The sequence below is a fragment of the Phyllostomus hastatus genome, unplaced genomic scaffold, assembly GCF_019186645.2.
Source record: "Phyllostomus hastatus isolate PE091 unplaced genomic scaffold, TTU_PhHast_1.1 phas_scaffold_93, whole genome shotgun sequence".
NCBI lineage: Eukaryota > Metazoa > Chordata > Mammalia > Chiroptera > Phyllostomidae > Phyllostomus > Phyllostomus hastatus.
Window position 1 is genome coordinate 21432528 of NW_025334042.1, and position 24775 is coordinate 21457302.

At 35.7% G+C, this 24775-nt stretch overlaps 1 protein-coding gene across 5 annotated transcripts in view; it reads right to left on the bottom strand.

Moving 5' to 3' along the window:
• Nucleotides 1-372: 372 nt before the first annotated feature.
• The window catches only part of LARP4 (La ribonucleoprotein 4), a 71723-nt gene continuing 47320 nt past the window's right edge, over nt 373-24775 (bottom strand). For all 5 annotated transcript variants that reach the window (XM_045829117.1, XM_045829116.1, XM_045829119.1 and 2 more), the window contains exons 9-16: nt 23763-23975; nt 23123-23226; nt 17465-17677; nt 16775-16823; nt 10816-10974; nt 6275-6402; nt 5987-6155; nt 373-4799 (exon numbers count right to left, since the gene is read on the bottom strand). In XM_045829117.1, coding sequence (XP_045685073.1) covers nt 4461-4799; nt 5987-6155; nt 6275-6402; nt 10816-10974; nt 16775-16823; nt 17465-17677; nt 23123-23226; nt 23763-23975 — 1374 coding nt within the window. In that variant the 3' untranslated portion in view covers nt 373-4460. The remainder of the gene's footprint in view (nt 4800-5986; nt 6156-6274; nt 6403-10815; nt 10975-16774; nt 16824-17464; nt 17678-23122; nt 23227-23762; nt 23976-24775) is intronic.

Sequence of the window (24775 nt, forward strand, 5' to 3'; positions counted from 1 at the left end):
AAACCTACTGGTTTTCTTTTGAAAGTAAGTTTAAAAGCCTAGAATTTATATACTCAAGTCAGGCCATATTTTGCTCAATAAAAGCAAAACCCTTAAGCTGAACACTGACCTATAAATTTTTCCCCTTCAGTAACTGCTTCTCACAAAAAACTAACCTAAGAAAACCCCAGGATCAGAAAGCTGGACCTTACAGCCTCTGCCCTCACTTTAGAGACACAGTATCACATGTCCTGCCTCCCCTTCCCAAAACAAAACAAAAACCTGCTGAGACCAGAGCAGTGATGGAAGTGGAGAGTGGGCAACATATAAAATTATTGAAAACTAAATACAAATAGTCATTAGACATAAACCACCTGGAGAAAAGCAAACCAGTCCTGTTTTTAAATAATTTTATTTTCTAATTTTTGTTACTTTAATTTCCCATAGCACCTTGGCAATGTTGAAAACAAAAATACAAATACAGGATGTACTCATTTTAACATAATATGCATGAGCAGTGTCACACCATTTTTTTTGGGGGGGGGTGCAGTTTTGACAACAGGAACAAACCTAAGCAATGGATAAAACAGAAGCCAGATAACTGGTTCTGACCACCCCCCCAAACCCAAACATTAGGAGATGTCACTCAAGGGGCACATGAATCAGGGAAAAAAAAATCAACGTGAATCAGTATTTTGTGCTGCAAAACTGAAAACAAAACCACTTTATTTTGCACATAGCCTGCTAGTATCTGAGTTACACTTTTAGGAACCACCTACTCAGCAAATCATAAGTTCACAGCTTAAAAAAAACAAAAACAAAAACAAAAAAACCCCACCTTTACCTTATCTAATAATAGGGTGAATTTTGAAAGAGAATTTATTTTCAACATGAAAACAAATTTTCTTTCAAGTTCTTAAAATGTCCTCATTCAGCTAATGAAAATTGAAATGTCTATGTATCTTCTTGGAAGCTCAGACAAGCTAAAGCAGCATACACCCAAAAGCCTAATGTTAAATTTTATAGCCACCAAATTGTCAGGAAATTAAAAAAATAAAAACTGCCATCATATAACTAATATTTTAAAAATCCTTCAAAAGGAATATACTGTCATCTCACATTTTATCTTTTCTGTAAAACAAAATGGATACCTTTAAAATGTGGCTAGCACATTCGGCCAACACAAACATCAGAGTCCTAAGCCCAGTGTTGTTCAACTGTGTCAGAGTGAAACCAGTGGGCATTTAAGCCAAAGGATTAAATATTAAGGCCATAACTAGGAAAACGAGAGAAAGTATTTAGTAACTTTTAAATACTATTTTCTGCTCCAGCAGATGCTAATATTCCATCATTAACCCTTTTGCAAAGCCAACATGGTTATTTAAAAAAGAAAAAAGGAATGTGAAACAATATTCAAGCTACCGTAATTTTAGGAACCAAAAATAAATAAAAAAAATCTGCATGTCATCTGATCACATGCAAATCAAGCACATAAAATGACAACAATAAACCATATCACTGAAAGATTTTATCTTCTTCCAAAATCCAGTTTAAAAACTTTTTAGATGAATCAGTCTTTTGAATGCCAGTGTCTATACTTGCAAAAATGAAGTTACTAGATTAGAGACAGGCCCTAGACATCACGAAAACCTTAATGATCAGGACAGAAGAAAATGGAGATCGAGTTTTACAGTATCTCTATGTACCTTCTCTAAGTGCAAGGTGGTGAACCTTTTCTCTTCATGCAGTAAGAACTATGGCAAAGGACCACTGTACCATACATTCAATAATCTTTGTATCTACTTTTAGCCTCCAATAGCCCAAGGAAGTGTTAAGCCATAAAATGAAGAAAATGTGACATTTAAATTCCTCCTTCTAGAGAACCAAATAAATAGTAGGACTACAATGAACGCCCAACCCTCGTCAGTTACAAAAAGTCAACGGTTTCACACAATTCATAGGTATCATTTAGATACAAACCTTAAATCTGCTGTAATAAAATAAATGCTAAATACATACTGTGAATATATATATTTTATATACACAAATTTATTCTTCCCTATACATCCCATCAAAATGGGAACTATTCGTTGTAATGAGGCAAATTAAATTAAAACAATATATTTTATAAGACATTTTATAAGGTCATGTCTTTAAATTTCTACTTCCAGTAACATTTTGGGAAAAAGCAAAAGTACACTTGCTTTCTTCAAAAAGAAGATTCTTTTCTTGTGTTTCAATTAGAATACTTAGTTTTCAAAAGTTGGATTAAGTCACACAAGCATACAAGTAATAAAAGCCCACTTCTGTGACACACTGTAAAAAAAGGTAATGTTTCATTTCAAGTGCAATAATTAAGTTTATAACCTTACCAAGAGATTTTTACAAAATGTTTATTCTCTTAAATCCAATGCATTCACAGAGTGTTAACACTTTAAATGTTCATCATTTCCACCAACTGCAGCATTATCTAAGTAAACCAAAATAAGCACTTTTATCACAGATATAATCAATGATTATTAATACTTTTTAAAAAAAAGGACCTAAACTTCCCCCAAATTTCAGTACAGGTAGTTTAATCGTATGTTTCATCTAGTAGACGATTTAAAAAAATAGTGTGTAGAAATGATTCTCCTTACTTAAATGTGTATCACGTTATTGACCTACCGAACCAAAAGCAATTGCCAAGCTGAATAAGTTACAAAGAAATGATAATTCTGGCTTGTACAGAAATGTGCAGTGTTTTCAAAGCTCTGAACAGTTACCTATTAATACAAATCTCCAAAGCTTAACTTAGAGTTGGAAGATGAGTTTCACAGTAATATAATTTTTACCACCATTTACATTCGCTTTAATATATTACTAAGGTGTTTACTCTATGTCACAATGGTGCTTTCCAGTGTTCACAAATTACAGTTTCGGTTTGTACATGTCATTCACTAACTTAAGGGACAGTCATTACTAGTACAAACTATCCCTAAAAAGAGAACAAACTCTGCCTTACACAGAACTCAGAAAATGGGATGACTTAAAACAGATTAATCCAGCATGGTTTTTAATATTTTAGCCATTTTCTAAACACCAGCATGTAAATTTGCCTATTGAATATGAAAGCTACAACTTTATTCACTGAGAAATTATGTATTAATTTTCTTTAACTACCTTCTCACATTAACTCGAAAATCTCCTTACTTGCTGGCTCTGTCTCTGTAAATTCCAAAAAAAAAAATTTTTTTTTTGGTGGTGGGGGGAGAAGGGAAGAAAGGCAGGTGATAAATACACTGTAAACAGAAAAAGTATCCCCCAAGTTGCCCCAAAATTAAGCCTAAATTCTTTTACTTCTACACTATTTAACATGTTAAGAGTCAATTATGGTATTTCATCTTCAACACTAACACAAATAAATTAACTGTAGGGTTGATCTGCCCTACCATTCCGGGATCTAAAGTTCTAAATACATGAACAGAAGAGCAAAACATTTCATTGTTCAGCTCAGCAATCTAGCACAGTTAGATGATTTGACTAGACTGGTCAAGGCAGTTAGAAACATACAATCATGTAGATGTTTGGTTATTTTGCTTTTGGGGGGTTGGTAGTCAAAGAACAGAATAACAAAGTAACAACAAAAAAACCCCGATTTCCTATTTTTGGGGGGGAAAATGGCAGGCCAGTTTAAACCTGTGAAGTCCATTTTACCTACCTACTCATATCTAAGACAGATTTTTCATTTATCTGAATAACCCCCATCTTTCCTTGAGTATCAAACTGATTGGCAGTCATATCTCCAAGTACAATCAGAGTTTAAAAGCTTGTTGAATGAAATATTAGTAAGGTAAAAAAGAGACTACATATCAAACTGGAAAAGAAACTACTCAGGTACGTATTACATTCAGTTTTCAAATCATTTACTAACACGACAAGATTTGGCTTCAGTCACTCTTGTGCACACTCACACCGCAACAGACAGCCCAGCCACTGATCTGCTGTGCAACACAAGGCCATAGAGGCAGAGATGGCATTCTCCAAGCCAAACTTTAAATAGATTAAAAAAAGTAATTTCTAATTTTACAGAAATGCTTCTTCAAAAAATATTTTCTCTTACTCCCTCATTTCCTATACTTAAGTATGTGTAATGTTTTTCCCCCCAAGCTAAATCTGAACCCTTAAAATTGATTCCAGGCAGATCTTTGCAAATTAAATCAAAAACAAAAATAGAAAAATTATATTTCATATATGTATACATATATATATATATATATTTATACTGATTAGAATCCTCCAGCATTTTAAAATCACTTCAGAGATGAATTTTGGGATTCTACTGCTCACAACTCCAAAATCCACAATGATTTAAGGATATACTTTTTCCTGTTTCCTTTCTGGTTACCCACTCCCCTCCAAAACAGTTCAATATAGCCACGGCTCAAGTTTAATGGGAAGAGAGAGAGGTTTTGAATAGTTTTTTTTTCGTTTGTTTGTTTTTACTTTGGTGATCTGGGTGGCACATATTGCTCTTTGCCATTACGTCGAGTCACTCCCTGAGGTATAGCCCTATGGCCAAACTGGCGTCTCTGTTCCCTGATTTTTCCAGCTGTTCCCCTGGGAATGGTATTGCCTCGGAAACCAGAATAATCCTTACTAGCCCTTGCTTCTGGCTTCTCATGTAGTTTTTCAACGGACTTCTCAGGAGCTCCATTCTCTTCATTTTTGGTGGGAGACACTACATTGGAGCGAAGTTCTCGTAGTGGCTGCACAGGACCTGGGGATGGCTCTTTAGGGGGTTTCTGGCACACTTCAGCATAACTCAGCTTTCGGGGTTCCTTTGAAATGAAGATAAACAAAAAATATTTATGGTGCACATTCTCTAAGTAAAAAAGTACAAAAAGGATAGTATTAACCTTATTTTCTAGGAAATAAGATTATTTCCTAGGCAAGGGTAATAGGTACTCTCACATACAATTCTATATATGAAAGTATATCAGTACTATCTTTTAAAAAAGTATGTCTATTGAAAATAATAGAAAGTTGCAATTTATATAGGAAACAATAATTTCACTTGAGGAATTTATCTGAAGAACTTTCATGTCAGCATTGTTTATAGTGATGAAAGAAACTGCAAACAACCTAAATGTCTAACAAGGAAGGAAAGACTAAATTAATAGAGGTCTATCCATATGATGAAATAAAATGATTTCATTTTTTTGTCCCTGGCTACAAAGTATCCTGAGGAGGATATTATAAGAATCTCTGCAAAGTAGTGGGAAACCAATTATATATTAATAGAAGACTAATAACTAAAAGTCTTAATTACCTCATCTGAAAAAGGAGGACAACAGGGGTGTTGTGCAAATGGAATGAAGCACGTAAGAAGTCTTGAGCAGTGGTCCTAGCACACAGGGTATGCTGCTATTCTATTACTACTGTTATTATTAAGTCACAAGATAAAATGTTCTTTACCGAGAAAAGAGAGCTACACCAAAATGCTACTAGTTATATCAATAAATGAAAGGATTACAAGTAAATTTTGTTTTCCCCTGATTTTCTGTATTTTCCTAATTATAAAAATTATTCCAAAAACTGAATATAAATGAGAGTGGTCCCTCATGGGTTCCACAGACTTAAGCATTATACTTAATTAATTAACTAATTAATTAAGAATGTAAAAATACAAGAATGTGAAAGTACAGATACGTTTTTGTACTAGCCCTAAAATGACACACACAACATAACTTAGATAAGAAAGAGGCTTCGCTTAACTATAATAGTATGATCAGAACAAAAAAGCAATCAAAAGAAACAGAGTGAATAGTTTCTTCACTCCTTCAACATGACAAAAATTCACCACTTCTTCACATTCACTTTAAAATCCTTTAGCGTTTTTTGGATGCAGGCACCCCTAATTTGGGCTATTTCCAAATGACTTGGCTATAGCAAAGAGTCATGGGGAAGAAATTTCTCATTATTTAACGTATTATTTTCCTCACATAAACTAAACTGATCAAGTTACCTGCAAGGCCACAGTTACAGCTGCATTTATGTTACTGTTGCATGGTGAAGCAGTATTTGTCCTGGATGGCTTTGCAGTACTTGGGGAAGAAACTGACATAGCTGTCTGGTTGAGAACATCCTTCTGAACAGTAGGATCCTCTATTAGATCCTTTTCTTGCTGAGTTGTACTAAGGAAAAAAGAGCATGATGTTAGTTAGACCTGGGACAGCACACAGAAACAGGTAAGCAAATGATCAGAAGAAAAAGCAATCTTAATGTACAAGATCTTCTATACCAAAACCTGTACCTTAATGCAGGAGGCTCAGCTGTACATGAAGGACTGGTACTTATATTGAGTTGCTGGGCAGAGGTACAGTCTGTCTGTTCATCCTCTGCAGGAACCGGGCAACTAACTTGTCTCAACTCTTCATTATCCTTAAAGTAAAAACATATTTCAAAATTGTACTTATAGCAAAGTACAGCATAGAGAGTGTAGTCCATAACTATGTATAGATGGTCAGGCACCTACAAGACTCTGCAAGTTATACAAACGTCTAACCACTATGCCGTAAACCTGAAATTAATATACTACCTGAATGTCAACTATAATTGAACAATAAAAAAAATCTTTTAAAAACTGGACCTATATAACCCTGGCTGGTGTAGCTCAGTGGATTGAGCGCCGGCCTGTAAACTGAAAGGGTGCTGGTTCAATTTCCAGTCAGGGCACATGCCTGGGTTGTGGGCCAGGTCCCCAGTTGGGGGCGCACAAGAGGCAACGAATCAATGCTTCTCTCCCTCTTTCTCCCTCCCTTCCCTTCTGTCTAAAAGTAAATAATTTTTTTTTAAATTGGACCCATAGACATTTCTACAAATAAGATATAAAAATGACCAACAAACATATATGAAAATATGTTCAACATCATTAGTCATTAGGGAAATGCAAATGAAAACCACATCGAGAAACCACTTCTTATTAATTAGGATGGCTATAATCTGTAAGACAGGCAATAACAGAAGTCAGTGATGATATGGAGATACTGAAACCCTCAAACATTGAGGGTGGTGATGTAAAATGGTGTGGCAACTTAGGAAAATAGGCAGTTTCTCAAAAAGTTAAAACTTAAAGAGTTACCACAGCTCACTCTTCAGTACACACCCAAGGAAAACATGTCTGCAAAAGACCTATACACAAATGTTCACAGTAGAATTATTCATAATAGTCCAAAGGTAATAAGAACCATCTAAATGTTCATTGACAAGTGACTGGATAAACACAATGTGGAACAGTAGTTCCCCCTTATCCACAGGGACCAATCCCAAGAACCCCTGAAACTTCAGAGTACCGAACCCAATATATACTATGATTTTCCTTATACACACTTGTACCTACCTACGATAATGTTTAATTTGTAAGTCAGGCCTAATAATTAACTAATAGTAATAACTAATAATAAAATGGAGCAATTAAAACAATGCACTGTAATAAAAGTTTTATGAATGTGGATTGCCTCTTTCTCAAAGTATCTTATTGTACTGTACTCATTATTTCACTTAAAGGAATCACTCTACGGCTTCTATTTGGCATATACAAATCGACAACCTCACTATTCTTGTGCTTTGGGACCATTATTAAATAAAATAAGGGTTACATGAACACAAGCACTGTGACACAGTATCACCTAACCTCACAACCAAGAAAGACTAAAAGCTGGGTAGCGTACACAGTGTGGATATGCTGGACAAAGGGACGATTCACACCCCCTGCAAGCCACTCAATGGCATGTAATTTAAAACTTGTGAACTGTTTATTTCTGGAATGTTCCATTTACTATTTTTATATCATGGTTGACATGGGTAACTGAAATCACAAAGCAAAATTTTGGATAAGGGAGAGGACTACTGTATATCGATACAATGAACTATTACTGCACAATGAAAAGAATAAAGTAATGACACATGCCACCATAATGGATGAATTTTAAGGACATCATGCTAATTGAAATAAGCTGGCCACAAAAGGACAAAATACTCTGATTCTTCTTATGAGGTACCTATAATATTCAAATTCATAGAGACAGAATAGAATGCTGGTTGCCAGGGGCTGACGGAAGGAAGAATGGGATTTGCTGTTTAATGGTAGTGTTTTAGTTTTGTAAGATAAAAAGACTTCTGGAAATTGGTTGTACAACAATATGAATGTATTTAACACTACTGAACTGTACACACTTAAGAGTAATTAAGATGATAAATCCATATTATGTGTATTTTACCAGAATTGAAGCAAAAAGAAAAATAACATAGGTACAAAGATCAAAATTAGGAAAGCCAAAACAAGAAAGCCAAGGTCTGACATCAAATTAAGAGTTCAAGAAAGAGAAAAGAGGTCAAGAATTTATCAAAGAGAAATACAAAAACGTTTTCCCTGCATGGAAGGTGATGGGCTTCTAGATTTAAGAAAGTCCACCAAGCATGCAGTAAGATACCAGGGATAAATGTTTTTAAAAATCTCCAGAAAGCTGGGGCGGGGTGGGGTGGGGTGGGGAAGACAGGTGATAGGAAAATCAGAAGTCAAAACCATGGGTTTTTCTGAAAAGAATCAAAGGAACTAGATGATGTTCTAAGCAAGATATAAAAGGAACAAACTATAAAGGAAAGACAAACCATACTAAAGATGAGAGTCAACCCAATTTAAAAATGTGAGAAATAGTTGACTCTATAAACAAACAAAACAAGCCCTATCACTCAGCAATTTCACTGTTATACCCTAGAAATGTTCTTGCTCACAAAAACAAAAGTTTGAACAAAGTCATAGCAGTACTGCTTATAATGGCAAACAGACAAAAAATAGCTCAGGTGGGGGGAAAAGGCAGAAAACTGTACTTGAACAACAATAAAAAAAATTAACATTTAAAAAAAAAATAGCTCAAATGTCCATCAGTAGAATGAATGTTATATTCTTAAAAAAAAAAATTTTCCCCAACTTTAAATGTTATATTCTTATAACAGATTATATACAGTGCAAAATGAAATACAACAATATACTGTTTAGGTTAGCAGTTGGTAAACCAAGGCCTGCTGGTCAAAGCCAGCCTGTGACTTGTGTTGGTATGGCATACAAGCTAATAAGTTTTTTAAAAAGATTTTATTGGAGGATAAATGGTAATGGAAAAAAATACAATAAAAAAATATAAAGAATAGCTTAGTGGCTTGAGAACCTGGCCTGTGAACTGAAAGGTCACCGGTTCGATTACCTGTTGGGGGTGTGCAAGAGGCAACCAATTGGTGTTTCTCTCCCTCTTTTTCCCTCCTTTCCCCCTTTCTCTAAAAGAAAATAAACTCTTTTTTAAAAAAAATGTGGGGGAAAAAAAATAAAAAATAATAAAACAATAATAATAATAAAAAAAACCCTGTTCCCTGGCTGGTGTAGCTCAGTGAGTTGAGCGCGGGCTGTGAACCAAAGTGTCGCAGGTTCGATTCCCAGTCAGGGGACATGCCTGGGTTGCAGGCCATGACCCCCAGCAACCGCACATTCATGTTTCTCTCTCTCCCTTCCTTCCCTCTCTAAAAATAAATAAATAAAATCTTTAAAAAAAAAACAAAAAACCTGTTTATCTTAGAATTGGCAGAATAATTATGATACTACACTTTTTTTTTTAACAAGACAGTGAAATACCTTCAAAATGTCAAGGAAAAGAACAGTTTAAATGCCCGTCAACAGTAGAAAAAATTCTAAGAATTCTAGAGATAAGCTACTGATAGAGTGTGAGAACAGAGAAACAATTTCAGAACATGAGGTCTCTACAAATTTATACTAAAAACCACTTATTTGGGAAACTTGAGAAGATAAGACCCATTTTAATATGGGGAAGTAAAACAAGAACAAGAAAGAAAGAGAGGAGAATCTAACAAAAGAGACTTAGGAAAATTCCCAGGATGACGGTGAAGGGAAGTCCCAGGAACACAGCTGTGCAGAGGTCACTGAGAGTATAGGAAAGGAGAAATAATAACAGTATACTATGAGGCTGTTAGAAAAAAAAAAAATATGTAATATTGAGATGTGATTTACAATGATGGCATGTCCTAGTCTAACTGGCAATGCTTTTTACTTAGTGATACTAAAATAATGGGGCATCTTATAACTTGATGGTATACTAGATATGATGAAGTAAAATATACTGGGAGGATGAGAAGAATATGTTGCTGTAAGAGAGCTAAACCTTTAGCTTCTGTAAAGTTAATAGACAACATCTAAAACCGAAAAGTCAAGAAACAGCAGTATAACCATGTTAATTAGAAGTACAGGGATAAATGTTAGGAGAAAAAGCTCGAGTTGAAGGTGACCACAGGTCATTATAAGCCAAGATATACTGTGCACATGTAGTATTAAAATAAAAATTGAATTTAAAAAAGAGCACAAAAGTTTGTGGGGCATGAATTTATCACATGGAGAGGTCTACACTAAAAAATAGTATAGGATGGAGTATCCTAACCTTCTGACATCCATTCTACATTATTTGAAAGACCGAGTTTACCAAAGTAGCTTAGAATTAATTTATATCATTGGTTAATTACAGGCACTTAAGTGGAAATGTTACTTTCCATTTGGCTTGCATTAATCAGTTCTACTAAGCTGGGTGACTGATAAAAACATACAAAACTGAAAAAAACATTTTATTGACCTCGTGTAGATCTATCATAAGTCTTTTTATAATACTCAAAGTATGCTGAAAACCCCATGAATAAAAACTATGTTAGAAATACTTATTAAGTACATATTAAAACTTAAATAACAATCCTGAAAACCTAGGCTAAAATAGGCTAAAGATTGGATGTTTAAGTGTTTACCTTTTCTTTGTAGACACCTTTAACAACATCAGACATCCTACTCTCCAAAACAAGTTCACCTGGCATTCTTGATGAACTTCCAGGTAAAGGAGGAAAATTAGAAGCTAATAGGTCAAACTTTGGTGTTGGAGCCTTTGCTTCGGTTGAAGAAGGGGGTCTCTAAAAGATACAAATTATAAAACAGGTCACATGTCTATTTCATTCTCTAACCCTGTACCACAGAAGCTGAGAGCTTCAAAAACAAACTACCCTAATGCACAGAATGTCCCCTATAAATTTTTGGCTACTCATCTCAGTTGAGCTCTCATTAACGTTTAAAAAAAACCAGAACGCTCCACAAATTTGTCTATCATTCTTTTGCAGGAAATGTGCTAATCTCTATATCAATCCAATTTCAGTACCCATGCTGCTGAAGAGAGAACAAGCTCTCATTAGTCCTTATCATTTTTAAAAAATTATATTCCATTGATCATGCTATTGTAGTTGTCCCAATTCCTCCCTCCCCTTTTGGTTACAGGACGATGCTCCAACCACTGAACCACAACCAGCAAGGCTCCATCCCTTCACTTTCAGTGTGTGCGTATTTTTTTGTTCTGAGATGGTTCTCTTGTAGACAGCATATATATATGTGTGTATCTATAATGTTTTTATCTCCATTCAGCTACTCTTTTGATTAGAACATTTAGGGTTTTTACTGATAGGCATTTATTCATTGACCATTGCCATTTTTTCTTTATGCCCATGTGCCTCTCCATATATATTTTTAACATTATATTTTACTGACTATGCTATTACAGTTGTCCCAATTTTCCCTCCTTAGCCCCACTCCACCCCACCCCCCCACTCCCTCAGGCAATCCCCTCACCTTTGTTCATGTCCATGGGTCATGCATATATGTTCTTTGGCTACTCTATTTCCTATGCTGTACTTTACATCCCCGTGGCTAGTCTCTAACTACCAATTCGTATTTTTAATCCCCTCACCTCTTCACCCATTCCCCCAGGTAGCAACCATCAAAACACTCTCCACATCCATGATTCTGTCTCTGTTCTTGTTTGCTTAGTTTTTTAGATTCAATTGTTGATAGATACACATTTTTGCCATTTTATTGTTCATAGTTTTGATCTTTTTTTCAATTTATTTTTAGAGAGAGAAGGGAAGGAGAAAGATGTAGAAATATCTATGTGTGGTTGCTTCTCATGTGCCAACCCCACCCCACCCCCCGCCCCCGCCAATGGTGACCTAGCCTGCAACCTAGGCATGTCCCCTAGACTAGGAATTGAACTGGCAACCCTCTGATTCACAGGCCCGTGCTCAATTCACTGAGCTACACCAGCCAGGGCTGATCTTCTTTTTCTTAAATAAGTCCCCTTAACGTTTCATATAATAATGGTTTAGTGATGAAAGTTTTTTCTTATCTGGGAAGCTCTTTATCTGCCCTTTGACTCTAAATATCTTTGCCAGATAGAGCAATCTTGGCTATAGGTCCCTACTTTTCATGACTTTCAATATTTCTTGCCAGTTCCTTCTAGCTGGCAAAGTTTCTTTTGAGAAATCAGGTGACAGTCTTATGGGAAATCCCCTGTAGGTAACTAAATGTGCTTTTCTCTTGCTGCTCTTAAGATTCCTTCTTTATCTTTAACCTTTGGCATCTTAATTATGATGTGTCTTGGTGTGGATCTGTTTGCATTCATCTTGTTTGGGACTCTGTGTGTCTCCTGGACTTGCATGTCTGTTTCCTTCACCAAATTAGGGAAGTTTTCTTTCATTATTTTTTCAAATACACTTCCTATTTCTTGCTCTTTCTTTTCTCTTTCTGGCACCCCTATGTGAATGTTGGAATGCTTGAAGTTGTCCCACAGGCTGCTCACACTATCCTTGTTTTTCTGGATTCTTTTCTTTTTATTGTTCTGATTGTTTTTGCTTCCTTATGTTCCAAATCATTGATTTGATTCTCATCTTCATCCAATCCACTTTTGTTTCCCTGTAAATTGTTCTTTATTAGAGTTAGTGTATCCTTTGTTTCTGACTCGATCTTTTTTATGCTGCTGAGGTCCTCACTAAGTTACTTGAGCATCCTTCTAAGCAGTGTTTTGAACTCTGCATCTGACAGATTGGCACAGCCTTCCCTATCACCCAAGCTGGGTACTCAAGGTGTGCCCTTTGTGTGGGCTAAGTACTCCCTCCTCTTGTAGGTGAACCTTGGTTGCTGATGGCAGATAAATGGGAGGGACTTACCCAGGCTAGCTGGCTGCAAGGACTGGCTGTGACCACTGACAGCCAACCTCCGCCCTCCATGGAGGATCTGGCTGTGCAGGGGCAGGGTGGTGGTGCTCCGATGTGGTCTGTAGCTGCCCACTTGGTGTGCAGGCTCTGGGGTTTCCCGGGGGGTGCAGGGCAAGGTCAGCCCCCTTCTGTGTTTTGCCTAGGGCCACCCTACTTGAGCTATAAAGCAATCTGGAATGGCTGCTACTGTATGTGCTGGGTTTGGAGTTCCCCTCCCACTCTCCCCCAAAACAGCCAAGCTGTGAATCTAGGCTGGCTGCTTCTGGTGCTGGGCCTGGAGCCACTTCACACGTGTTACAGGGACTGGGGACTCACTGCCACTAACTGTTGCTTATTTGAGAGGATTTTGGAAGTTGTAAGGCATGTGTCAAGACCAGTCATTCATATGGAAAAGCCACTGTTCACTGCTTAAGTGGGTGTGTAAGTAAAGTGGGAATGGAGCCTTAGGGATCTCCAGGGCAGGGCAAACAGTGTTAGCCAGGTTGATGGAGTCTCAGACATGGTACCCACTTGCCAGCTCTGTTTGGGAAAGGTTCAGAAAAGGGATAATGGCCTGTGGCCGCCTTTCCATGTGGGAGAAAGCTGTCCTCCTGCTCTTGCCTTGATGCCAGATACTTTAGTTCCTCCCTGTATGCCAATGGTGCCCTTCCAGTTGCTACCCCACTGCTAGAGCTCAGAGGGAGTGAGTCTGAATAAGTCCACATGTGGGTTCTTTAAGAAAAACTGCTTGGGACTCCTGAAGTTTCTTCCACTGACTCAATCCCTGATAGTTTTTGCAGCCAGAAATTATGGGGACTTATCTTACTGGCACCAGAACCCTGGGCTAGGGTACCTGGTGTGGGAGCAGCCCATTTCATATATTGGGCTAGATAGATACGGTTTCTTTATTCTGTAGTTGTCAGACTGCCATTCAACTTAATTTCTGATGGTTCTGAGTGATGGTTGTTCCATAGTTTAATTGTAATTTTGATAGTTGAGCAAGGAGGTGAGACATGTTTATCTACGCTATCTTGACCAGAAGTCATCATTAGTCCTTATCAACCCTACTTAATCTTTAGCTCCCTCTCCTGTTTCTTTTGAAAACTTGGAGATACTCCTAAGCCTTCTAATCAATTTCCACCATTCTTTGCTTTCTAAATTAGCTATTTCCTCTTTTATAACAAAAAACCCTACCTCACATAAAGTTGCCATCATCTTTTTTCCTTCCATGTAGTCTCAAGACAGAACAATGTCCTTCTTTTCACCTATCACTATCCTTTGACAAACCTCTCACTTGCTGTACCTCCTCCTCTGCTTCTTCACCTCTGTACTCATCACACCACTGAGACTGCTCTGACAAATCACAATGCCTTCCACAATGCAACAGCTGGAAACCTTTTCTCCCCTGACCTTACTACAGCATTTGGCATGGTAAACACTCTTTCCTTTGGGAGCTCATTTCTCCCTCATCTTCTGTGATATCCCTTTTGCTTGATTCTCAGAGTTAACAGTCATGTGTTCTTTTCTCCCTGCCTACTTCTTTTGATGGTTTTTGTTTCTTTTCTTTTTTATTTATTCTCACCCGAGGACACTTTTTTCATTTCTTTCAGAAAGGAAGGGAGAGAAACATCAATGCGAGAGAGAAGCATCGACTGGTTGCCTCCCATATGCACCCCAACCAGGGATCATATGCACCTGACTGGGGATCAAACCCACAGCCTAGGTGTGTGTCCTGACCAGGAATCGAACATACAACCTGTTGGTTACTGGACAATGCTCCAACCAACTTACCTACACTGGCTAGGTTGTTTTTGGTTTACATATGGTTACTACTTTTCACCTTCCATACTCTCCCTGTGTAATATCCTTTGTCCATGACCTCAACTACTACCTATATGCAAACAATCTTTTTCACTGTTTGGTGACTCTATGGCTGTAGAACTCTGAAAATTTACCCCAAATCACAGAGTTGTACACTTTAAATATTTTCAGTCCAGACCTTCACCTGAAACCCAGACATCTACTCCCCTGTCTATCAGCCATCTCCACTAAGATTTTGCTTGGATACTTCACACAAATAATGAATAATCTAATTTTTCAGCCCAAAGCTACTATAGTCCCCAAGTTTCCATTCTTGGTTCTTTTTTAAAAAATCACTTACTTTAAAGAGTTTCCTGCCATGCCCTCATCTACTCTTATGACTTCAGTTACTATGAGTAAGTTTACAAATCCTAAATTTTATCTCTAGCTAAGATCTCACTCCTGCACAAGGGCACCCCATCCCTAATCTTCCTACAGGAAAACACACCTGTCTCTTTATCTTCAGCTCAACCTTCAGTCCTCAATCCAGACATTTTGAACATAATAAACAGATCTCAAATGTAATCTCTCCTCTCCTCAAATGTTCAGGGCTACTTAAGGGTGTAACTGCTACAATGGTATCCTAAAAAAGTTACTGCCTAAAGTCTCATGGTTTCACATGGTATAGAAAGCTATAAATGAAATTAACAACATTGTTTTTACAAGTTTACACTTTGCCCTAAGAACTATTCTTTGTAATAATGCAACACATTTTCTTCTTTGAAATGTGTATGTTTTCAATATTTACAAATGTGATATACATATATACATACATACATACATACATATATATATAACAAATGGTAAAGTTATATTTATGCTACTTGTAATATATAATTCACTACTTAACATGTGAAAGAAGTATTACACATTTAGGGTATATCTATAAATTCTAGGCAAGGTTTTCTTGAGACCTCCACAATTTCTACACCATTTTTATTATTCAACATCTTTGGGCCCCAGTTAAGAGATAGTAAACAGTCTCTATAAACAAATCACAACATAATCAAAATATGAATAATTAGAAGCTAGGTAAGTTAAGATTCAAATAAGAACACGTCTAGAACTATTAACATTTTTAAGTGATTTTATAAGATTAATGGATATAAGAATGAACAGTAGGTAGAAAACTGCTTCCAAAAAAACAATAAATAGTATAAGTTCCTAACACCAACAGAGCTTTAAAAGTGAATAAAATGCTTTACCAGAATGGCAAAAATCGTATCACTTGGAATGCTATGGATAAACAGGAACTCTGTTCTGTTTGTTCAAGTGAAAATCAGCACAGTCCCTACAGAAAGCTATTTACCAGCAACGTATTAAACCGTTACCCAGAAATCACACTTCTAGAGATTCTCCTTCAGATATTACCGCACACATAGCAAAAGATGACTGTATGAGATTATCTTTGCATTTTTATTATAGCACTTTCGTACAATCAAAAGATTCAAACTACTGAAATGTCTGTTTATAAAGCAAGAGTTGTTTTTTATAAAATATTTTCATATTTCTGATTTTTAAATCATGTGAAAAAAATACTAGGTACTTAAGTAATGTTTTTAAAGATGAGAAACACAGGTCAAATATTTAATTAGATGTGTACTTTAAGGGGGGGAAATGAGTGTAATAATGGTGTATATTTTAGGGTCAAGCACAGGCTCTATTTGCCTTCGCTGCATACCATAATCAATGAAACAAAAACCCAGAGAGCCAAGGTAGACCACAAGGCAATACTATAGTAAATCACAAAAGAAAAAAACCCAAAACAAAAACCAAAACAAACAAACAACCCCCCCCCAAACACATAAGTAATTAAAAGTAAAAAAATACTTACCGAGATTCTGTCATCTTCTCGTCGTCTTCGACCTCTGAAAAGAGTCCTCCTTTTTACAATGACAAAAAAGGGGGTGATGGGAGGAAAAATTCGTAAGTTTCTTCAAATTTATATATTCTATCAAAGTGATGTATCACTTATATTCTGTAAGTGAATTTCTATTTTAAGTATCCATAGTTTATAAATCTCCATTACTGTTAAAAGATAAATATTCTTCTGAAGGGATCCTGAGCTAATCTATCAAAAACTTAAACTGCTATCATTACCACTTATCAATGATGTAAGTTGAGCACATTTTTATTAGAAGCACTTTCTCCAAACCAGAAGCAAATCAGGGTACAGTTATGTTTTGTTCAAGCAGGTTAGGTAGTATACAACCCCATTCCCATATAGTTTTGAAACTGGAAGAAATCAAAACTATAATGCAGATGGGATTTTATCTTTCTACGCCATTCTTTCTCTGTGAACCAATAAAAAAAACAATTAAAAAAAGAACTTCAGAATAATTCTCATAAACCTCTGAAACTCAGCTATATTCCATATGAACATTCTAAATTTCTAAACTATGAAAACTATTAATCTAGTACATAAAAAATGTATTTAGCAAACACCAATAAATTAAAAACAAACAAACAAACCCAACCCACTTCCACACACCTTATTTCCATATTTATTACCACTTTTCCTTACCTGCCCCTACCATAGTCTCCATTCTGTTCAATCTGCAAAGTGGGAGTCTCTTTAGGAAGGTAGTTTTGTTCCTGATGCCCAGTTACTATAGGGTTATGCCGTTCAGGTGGAAAATTCCTTGAACCAGATCTATTTAATGGTCCATCCCCCAATGACACAGAGGCCTCGGTTGAATGTTCTGAACCACTGGATGACCTAAAATGAGGCTTCACACTATAAGAAACATAAGATTACATACATAAAAGGGTAAATCAAGATGAACAGAAAACCTTTCTTTTTAAGGGTAGAAACTATTAATAGGCTAGGTTAAAAGCTGCTTTCTGCTGTAGCCTGATTAAGTTAAATGTAAAATTGTATAAAAATATAAATTCTTTTATGTTTTAGATGTATTATTTTTAAAATGCAATTTTTTCATTAAAAAGTTGTTTGGAGATACTTGGTGAAAGATCCAAACTTCTTTAAGATAAAGCTCAGAATAAAACTAGGATTTCAGCTAACATATTTTTCAGACTATAAGATGCACCCCCCAATTTGGGAGGAAATGGGAGTGCATCTTATAGTCTGAATGTAGCCTGCCTGGCTTGCTGTGGGTGGGGGAACGACAGTGGAGTGGGGTCACAGGTTATTAAATATTTTACCACTTTTGCTTCAAATTTTCCCCCCTATTTTCCTCCTCTAAAACCTAGGTGTGTCTTATGGTCTAGTGCGTCTCACAGTCCTAAAAATACAGTACTTTCTTTCTTTAACACGAGCTACAGTCTTGACATGTCTAAATCAGCCAGGCTTTAAGCTTATTAATGAGTCCATGACATGCATACTCAATGGAGCAACATCTTCCCCAAAGGGAGTAAAAATTGGTTTGTGAAAGGGGGCAAGTCCTACCCTTATTAATTTTTATGTATGAAGTACAGCTACACATATATTACATAAAAAGATTACATAATCTCTAGTATTAAATTTTTAATCCTGGCTGGTGTGGCTCAGTGGATTAAACACTGCCAGCCAGTAAACCAAAAGGTCTTGGGGAGGCAACCAATTGTTGTTTCTCTCTCACATAGGTGTTTCTCTGTTTTTGTTTCTTTCTCGCTCTCTTTCTCTGACACCCCCACCTTCCTTTCTCTATAAAGTCAATAAAAACATGTTCTCAGGTGGGGATTCAGAGAGAGAGAGAGAGAGAGAGAGAGAGAGAGAGAGGGAGGGAGGGAGAGAGATACATGGTGGAATACATTAAAATCCCAGCTTCTTACTAAGTATCCCTCTCGAAATAAAATTTGTTTTTCAAAGATCCATATGTGGGACAAAAACTAGTAAAATATAAAGTAATTGCTTGCAATGACTTCATGAATTATGGTATGAAATTTGGTAAAAACAAAACATTAGAGCTACTTCTAACAAAAGTAGCTTGGATGATGTATTTAAGCAATGTAACAATTTGTAAGCAGAGGAAGCTATGGTAAAAGAGGGAGAATGTGGCCCTGGCTGGCGTAGCTCAGTGGATTGAGCGGGGGCTGCAAACCAAAGTGTTGCAGGTTCGATTCCCAGTCAGGGTACATGCCTGGGTTGCAGGGGATGACCCCCAGCAACCGCACATTGATGACCCCCCCTTCTCCCTCTCTCTCTCCCTCCCTTCCCTCTCTAAAAATAAATAAATAAAATCTTAAAAAAAAAAAAAAAGGAGAATGCAATTTAATCAATAGTTCAAACATCTAAAGCACAAGTGGCAAACACAAGGCCTGTGGGCCAAATCCGGCCCTCCAGCTTTATCTGGCTCTGCACCTTGTTTCTACCTGGTGGCAGCACCAAGCTCTTGCTTAACTGTTAAGGAGTAGTTACATTTATACAGTCCTAAAATTACATTCAGCACTTTGAAGGCAACTGCGAGGCTGATGTGGAAAATGAGTTTGATATCCCTGGTCTAAAGTAAGTCCAAGCAGCTGAGATCTTGACTCTACATACAGTAGATTAATTGAGGAAGTATGAGACTTATATTTGGCTCCTGGCTTGCAGTTTATATGCTTCATTTTTATAGTACTTTCATAGTTACAAATTCATAACATTAATAACACATAGTCAATTTCTGGTTCTCTGAAAAGAGACTTAAAACTTCATATTAATTATAAGCCCAACGATTAAACATCAATTCCAACAGCATCTCCAGCTATCCTACTTTCTACAATATAAAAAATTAGGTTACTCAAAGACAAAACTTAGGCATTGGGGTGAGTTTAATAAGAGGTGATACTTTTCCAGATAATTACTTTGTCACAAAATAGATTTTAATAGCAATAAAAATTACAGTATGTCAGCTAATACAAAGTAATTTTTAAAATATTTACATCATCCATCATTTGACTCAGTTAAGTAGATATGACATTTACATTATCTGTTTAGAAACTTTCACCTAATTTTTTTATTGCATTACAATATACCCAATGGACAAGTTAGATTTAAACAGCCCTCAGATCTCATAATCTTACCCTTCACCGAGAGGGACTCACGATCTCAGTCTGGGCAAAAGAAGTGATAAAAGATAGAAAAAAAAGAAGTAAAGTGACAGAAAAATAAAGTATGAAAGGTAGAAAAATGCCCAGACTTCTGAAAGTTAGTCCTGTTCTCTCTAAGTAGATCTAGTGATCATCACTGGGCTATTATAAGGTTAATATAATAAATTGCAAAAGGGCTCTCTAAAGTTACTTTCTCTTTCACTGATAAACAAAAATAAAGGTCTGGCAGTTGTTACTTCTTAGAAATAAGGAGGAAACAAGGATTCAGTTTGGGGGTCAAAAAGCATTTTATCTGTAATAGTTGCATTTTTACAAGACAGTATTCATATACTATTTCTGTAACTAAAAATTAACAGTGATCTGTATTGGCCAAACACATGGAAAGGAATTGTATACAAATGGTTTTGAGTAACAAGCCAAATTACAGTAAACCTGCTCTGTATCTTCAAAACTACAGGCACACCTTCAAAAAAACAAGGATGACTTGACTGTCATTCTTGGCTTTCTTATTGTAATCTTACTCCCTTTGCCTAAAAAGCACAGCAGACAAAGACAAGTGGCAATGAAGGAACACCATAAAAACGTTAATTTTAAGTCAAGCATCTGCAAACATTAGTACTTTAGTTATTAGATAAAAGACTGCTTTTACAGAGATTCGGACTAGAGTATGAAGAATAGAGTCAACTAATGCCAAGATAAAGGGGTATGGAGCCAAGTGGGTGTTTGAGACAGCAGGGGGACCACTCTGTGGAGTGCATGGTTTTCTGGCCACTCAGCTATACATCTGAAAGTGGGTGAAAAATAACAGACATTAAAAAAAATTCTTTTAAACTGCTTTCAGTCTATCTCATAACAAAGATGTCTATTCTACTTACTGTTTAAAGCAGAATTCACCCCTTTGAAGAAATGTGAAATCAATAGATATTTTTATAAAGCCACTATTTCTAGTCATGAGAAATCTGTATTGTCTCACAAGGAAAACAGTAAAATGTCATTTGCACTAACTGAATTATTTTTAAGAAAAAAACTTTACCAGCTATAGTACAGGAAAAGAAAATGCTCTAAATCTCAGATATGTTGATAATAACTAGTGATATAACTGTAGCCAAGATAATTCTCACCAACTTTCACTTTGTTCAACTGTAAAATAAGTTAAAAACTGTATCATAACAATCTGGTCTTTTTGGATTAAACACCCTTATTTATAATGAAATAATCATTTTTGAATAGCAGGACAGGAGTTACATGACCTATCAGTACTTGAATTTTACAATTAATTGTTAGTGTATTCAAACTAAGTCATTTGTAAGAGCACAAATAATCCTTTGTTTATAAAGAATCTTTCGCCCTGGTTGGCGTAGCTCAGTAGATTGAGCGTGGGCTGCGAACCAGGCATCACAGGTTCGATTCCCAGTCAGGGCACATGCCTAGGTTGCAGGCCATGGCCCCCAGCAACCCCACATTGATGTATGTTTCTCTCTCTCCTCTCTCCTCTCCCTCTCGCTCCCTCTCTCCCCCTTCCCTCTCTAAAATTAAATTTAAAAAAAAAAAAAAAAAAAAGAATCTTGTTTGTACGAGATCTCATTTGAAACTTCGTAAAGTGATATGAATGTGTGTATGTAGTAAAATTTTTCTAACACTTATAAATGAATTTTAAATGCTTCAGCCAATGGTGTCAGTTAAAGCGAGTACAAAAATTGTGACTATTAGAGGAAAGTACATATGTACATTTCAGAATCCAATAAGAATATTTTTTAAAACCATAAGGCTTCCTTCTCTAGTGAAGCATGTTTCAGACAAATCTTACAAAAAAAAGAATTAACTTCCTAGAAGTCATCTTGGAAAAACATACCCTATGTGGTCTCCTGGCCAAAAAAGAATCAACTGGGAAAAGGAAACCTGGCACGAGAAAAATCACTGAAAAGAAGTAACTTTATAAAAATAAAACCCAGGAGGCTCACAAAATAAGCAAACAAAAAAAAAAATAACGAATGTGAAACTATTAAATAAATCTAAATCAATATATAAGCCATTTTCCTTTCGTTACTCAACCTTTGTCAAAAGACATAATATATACCAAATTATTAAGATTATCAGTTGATGTTTATACATAAAGAATAATACGTAAGAGACATACCAGTATTTTATATAAGAGCAAAAGTTCCCAAAGTTCTCAATAATATATTCAGAACATATGTGTAGGCTTTGGAGTCAAACTGCCTGAGCTCAAATCTTGGCTCTGCCAGCTACTAGTTATATGCATGTAGATGACATATTTAACCTTGTATGTCTCAATTTACTACTTTTTAATAGAAAAAGTAACTATATCTATTTTTAAAGGGCTATGAAAATTAACTGTGATAAAACATGTAAAGCCCTAAAAATAGGGCTTTAGACATTAAATGCCCAATAAATGTTGTGGCCTGTTATATACTGTAGTTTGTGAAAATTGTTTCAAAAAGTAAATTCTTAAAAATCCTAAATAATTTGTATTCCACCCTGGCTGGTACGGCTCAGTGGTTGAGTGCTGACCTGCGAATCAAAGGGCCACTGGTTCAATTCCCAGTCAGGGCACATGCCTGGGTTGGGTTGCAGGCCAGGTCCCCAAGTAGGGGGCACATGAGAGGCAACCACACAACGATGTTTTTCTCCCTTACTTTCTCCCTCCCTTCCCCTCTCTCTGAAAATAAATAAATAAAATGAAAAATTTTTTTTAAAAGTTGGGACGTGTTTCTTCCCTTTCTACTTAAAAATAAAAAGGAAAAAGAAAAAAATTCATATTTCCAGTATTTATTACTCAATTCAGTTAACATTTCTATCCTTTAAAAATTCTCATTCTCCAAAATGTTACCTTTTAACACACTAAATGGCATTTACACACCAGATTTTATGTTACTACCATAAAATATATTTTCTCTTTATCATTTAAAAAATAATTGTGTATAATCTCAGGCCCAAGTTCTTTGTATACTCATTATCAACTCTGAAGTTAAAGTGTGTTTATGAATTCTAGATGAAATCATTCATATACTTTTTTTAAAGAACAAAATAATCTTTTTATTCAGTCTGCAAATAAGCACTGCTATGAACAGTAACTCTATAAAAACTACTGGGAATTGCTTACAATAAATTCCAGCCATGATTTTTATCTTACCGATTTTTTTGGAATGGTCGACCCATATTCACAGCAGCAGCATTTGTTTTATAAGATCCTGGTGAATTAAAGCCATTCATAAAACTACCATTGGGAAAGGGAGCCTAAAAGAAAATTTTAATGTTTAAAAACAATTAATGATAAAGGCAAAATCTGGTGTGAAGGTCATACGAAATTTCTGATGACCTAACCTAGCATCAATTTCTTTTAGAAGCTCATAATTATTTTACATTTTACTTATTCACTTTTGTAATACTTTACAGAACAAAAAAAAATCACTAGTTCATTATTTAATAATGAGCACTAAATATGAACACTAAATAAAAAATATATTTAAAGAACACTTCTTTAAAAAAATTTAACAAAACTAAAGCAATTTAAATCACTGGATTTATCCAGTCTCTAACTTTAACTCACTCAGCAAAATTTAAAGAATAAAATTATAGAAACCAACAGCTCAACTTTTAGTTATATGCGTACATTTGCTATGGAATATTAGATATCCTTATCACTACTTAAAAGACAGAAAATAACCAATTAATGTAACACAAAACAAACGAAAAAATGAACTACTCTGGTTGATTTCTTCAAATTTCAACTTGAGTGAAAAATTGTATTACTCTGTAAGGATCTCACTTACCAGTGGTGTTTCAAAGTAAGGTGCAGGATTTGGAGACCAAGACTGAGGCACAATGCTATAGATGGAGTACTGTTGGTGGGGACTATATACAGGCTGCATAAAGACTGGTGAGGCATACTGTGCTTGAGTTTGAATGGGCTGATTATACATACTAGAATCCATTAATCGATAACCATTCTTAGCAAAAAATGTATTGATGGCTTTTATCCTTGCCTAGAAGCAAAAAGAACACATTATAATAAAAAGAAACTAAGTGTATGCTTTTACAAATATATTTAATTAAAAATTTTAACATACGTTAAATGACTATATTATTTCTGCCTATTTTAGAAATAGTACAGCAAAGGAAAAGGAAATGATAGCTTCAATTAATTGAACTTCTGTATGGCAAATACCACAATAAACAAACTAAAACCACAAAAGTCAAAGAAGTGAAACTGCAACTTGCCACAGACAAGAAGGCTAATATTCCAAATATATAAATTCTAAAAAAAGATAAAAAAGCCCAACAATTCTACATAAAAACGAGTTAAAGAAATGAATAGAGTTCACAGGAAAAAAAAGGCAAGTGGCTCCTAAACATATGAAAAGATGGTAAACCTTGTTGATAAGAGAAATACAATTAAAATCAAATAACATTTCTCACACAACTGGCAAAAGGCCAAAAGTTTAACAACATATTATGTTGATAAGGCTGTGGCAAAAAAGGCAATGCGATACATTAATGATAGGCATGCAAAAATAGCACAACACTTATAAAGGAAAACTTAGCAATATCTTCCAAAACACACACACAAATGCATTTACCACATTCTCACCAATCCCACTTCCATAAATCTTTCACAAATATACAGTGACCAAAACAAATTTTTTAAATCCTCGCCTGGGGACATTCTTATTGACTTTACAGAAAGAAGGGAGGGAGAGAGAGAAACATCAACCAGTTCCGGGACTGAACTTTTAACCTAGGCATGTGTCTTGACTGGGAATTGAACTCCCAATTTTCAGTTTAC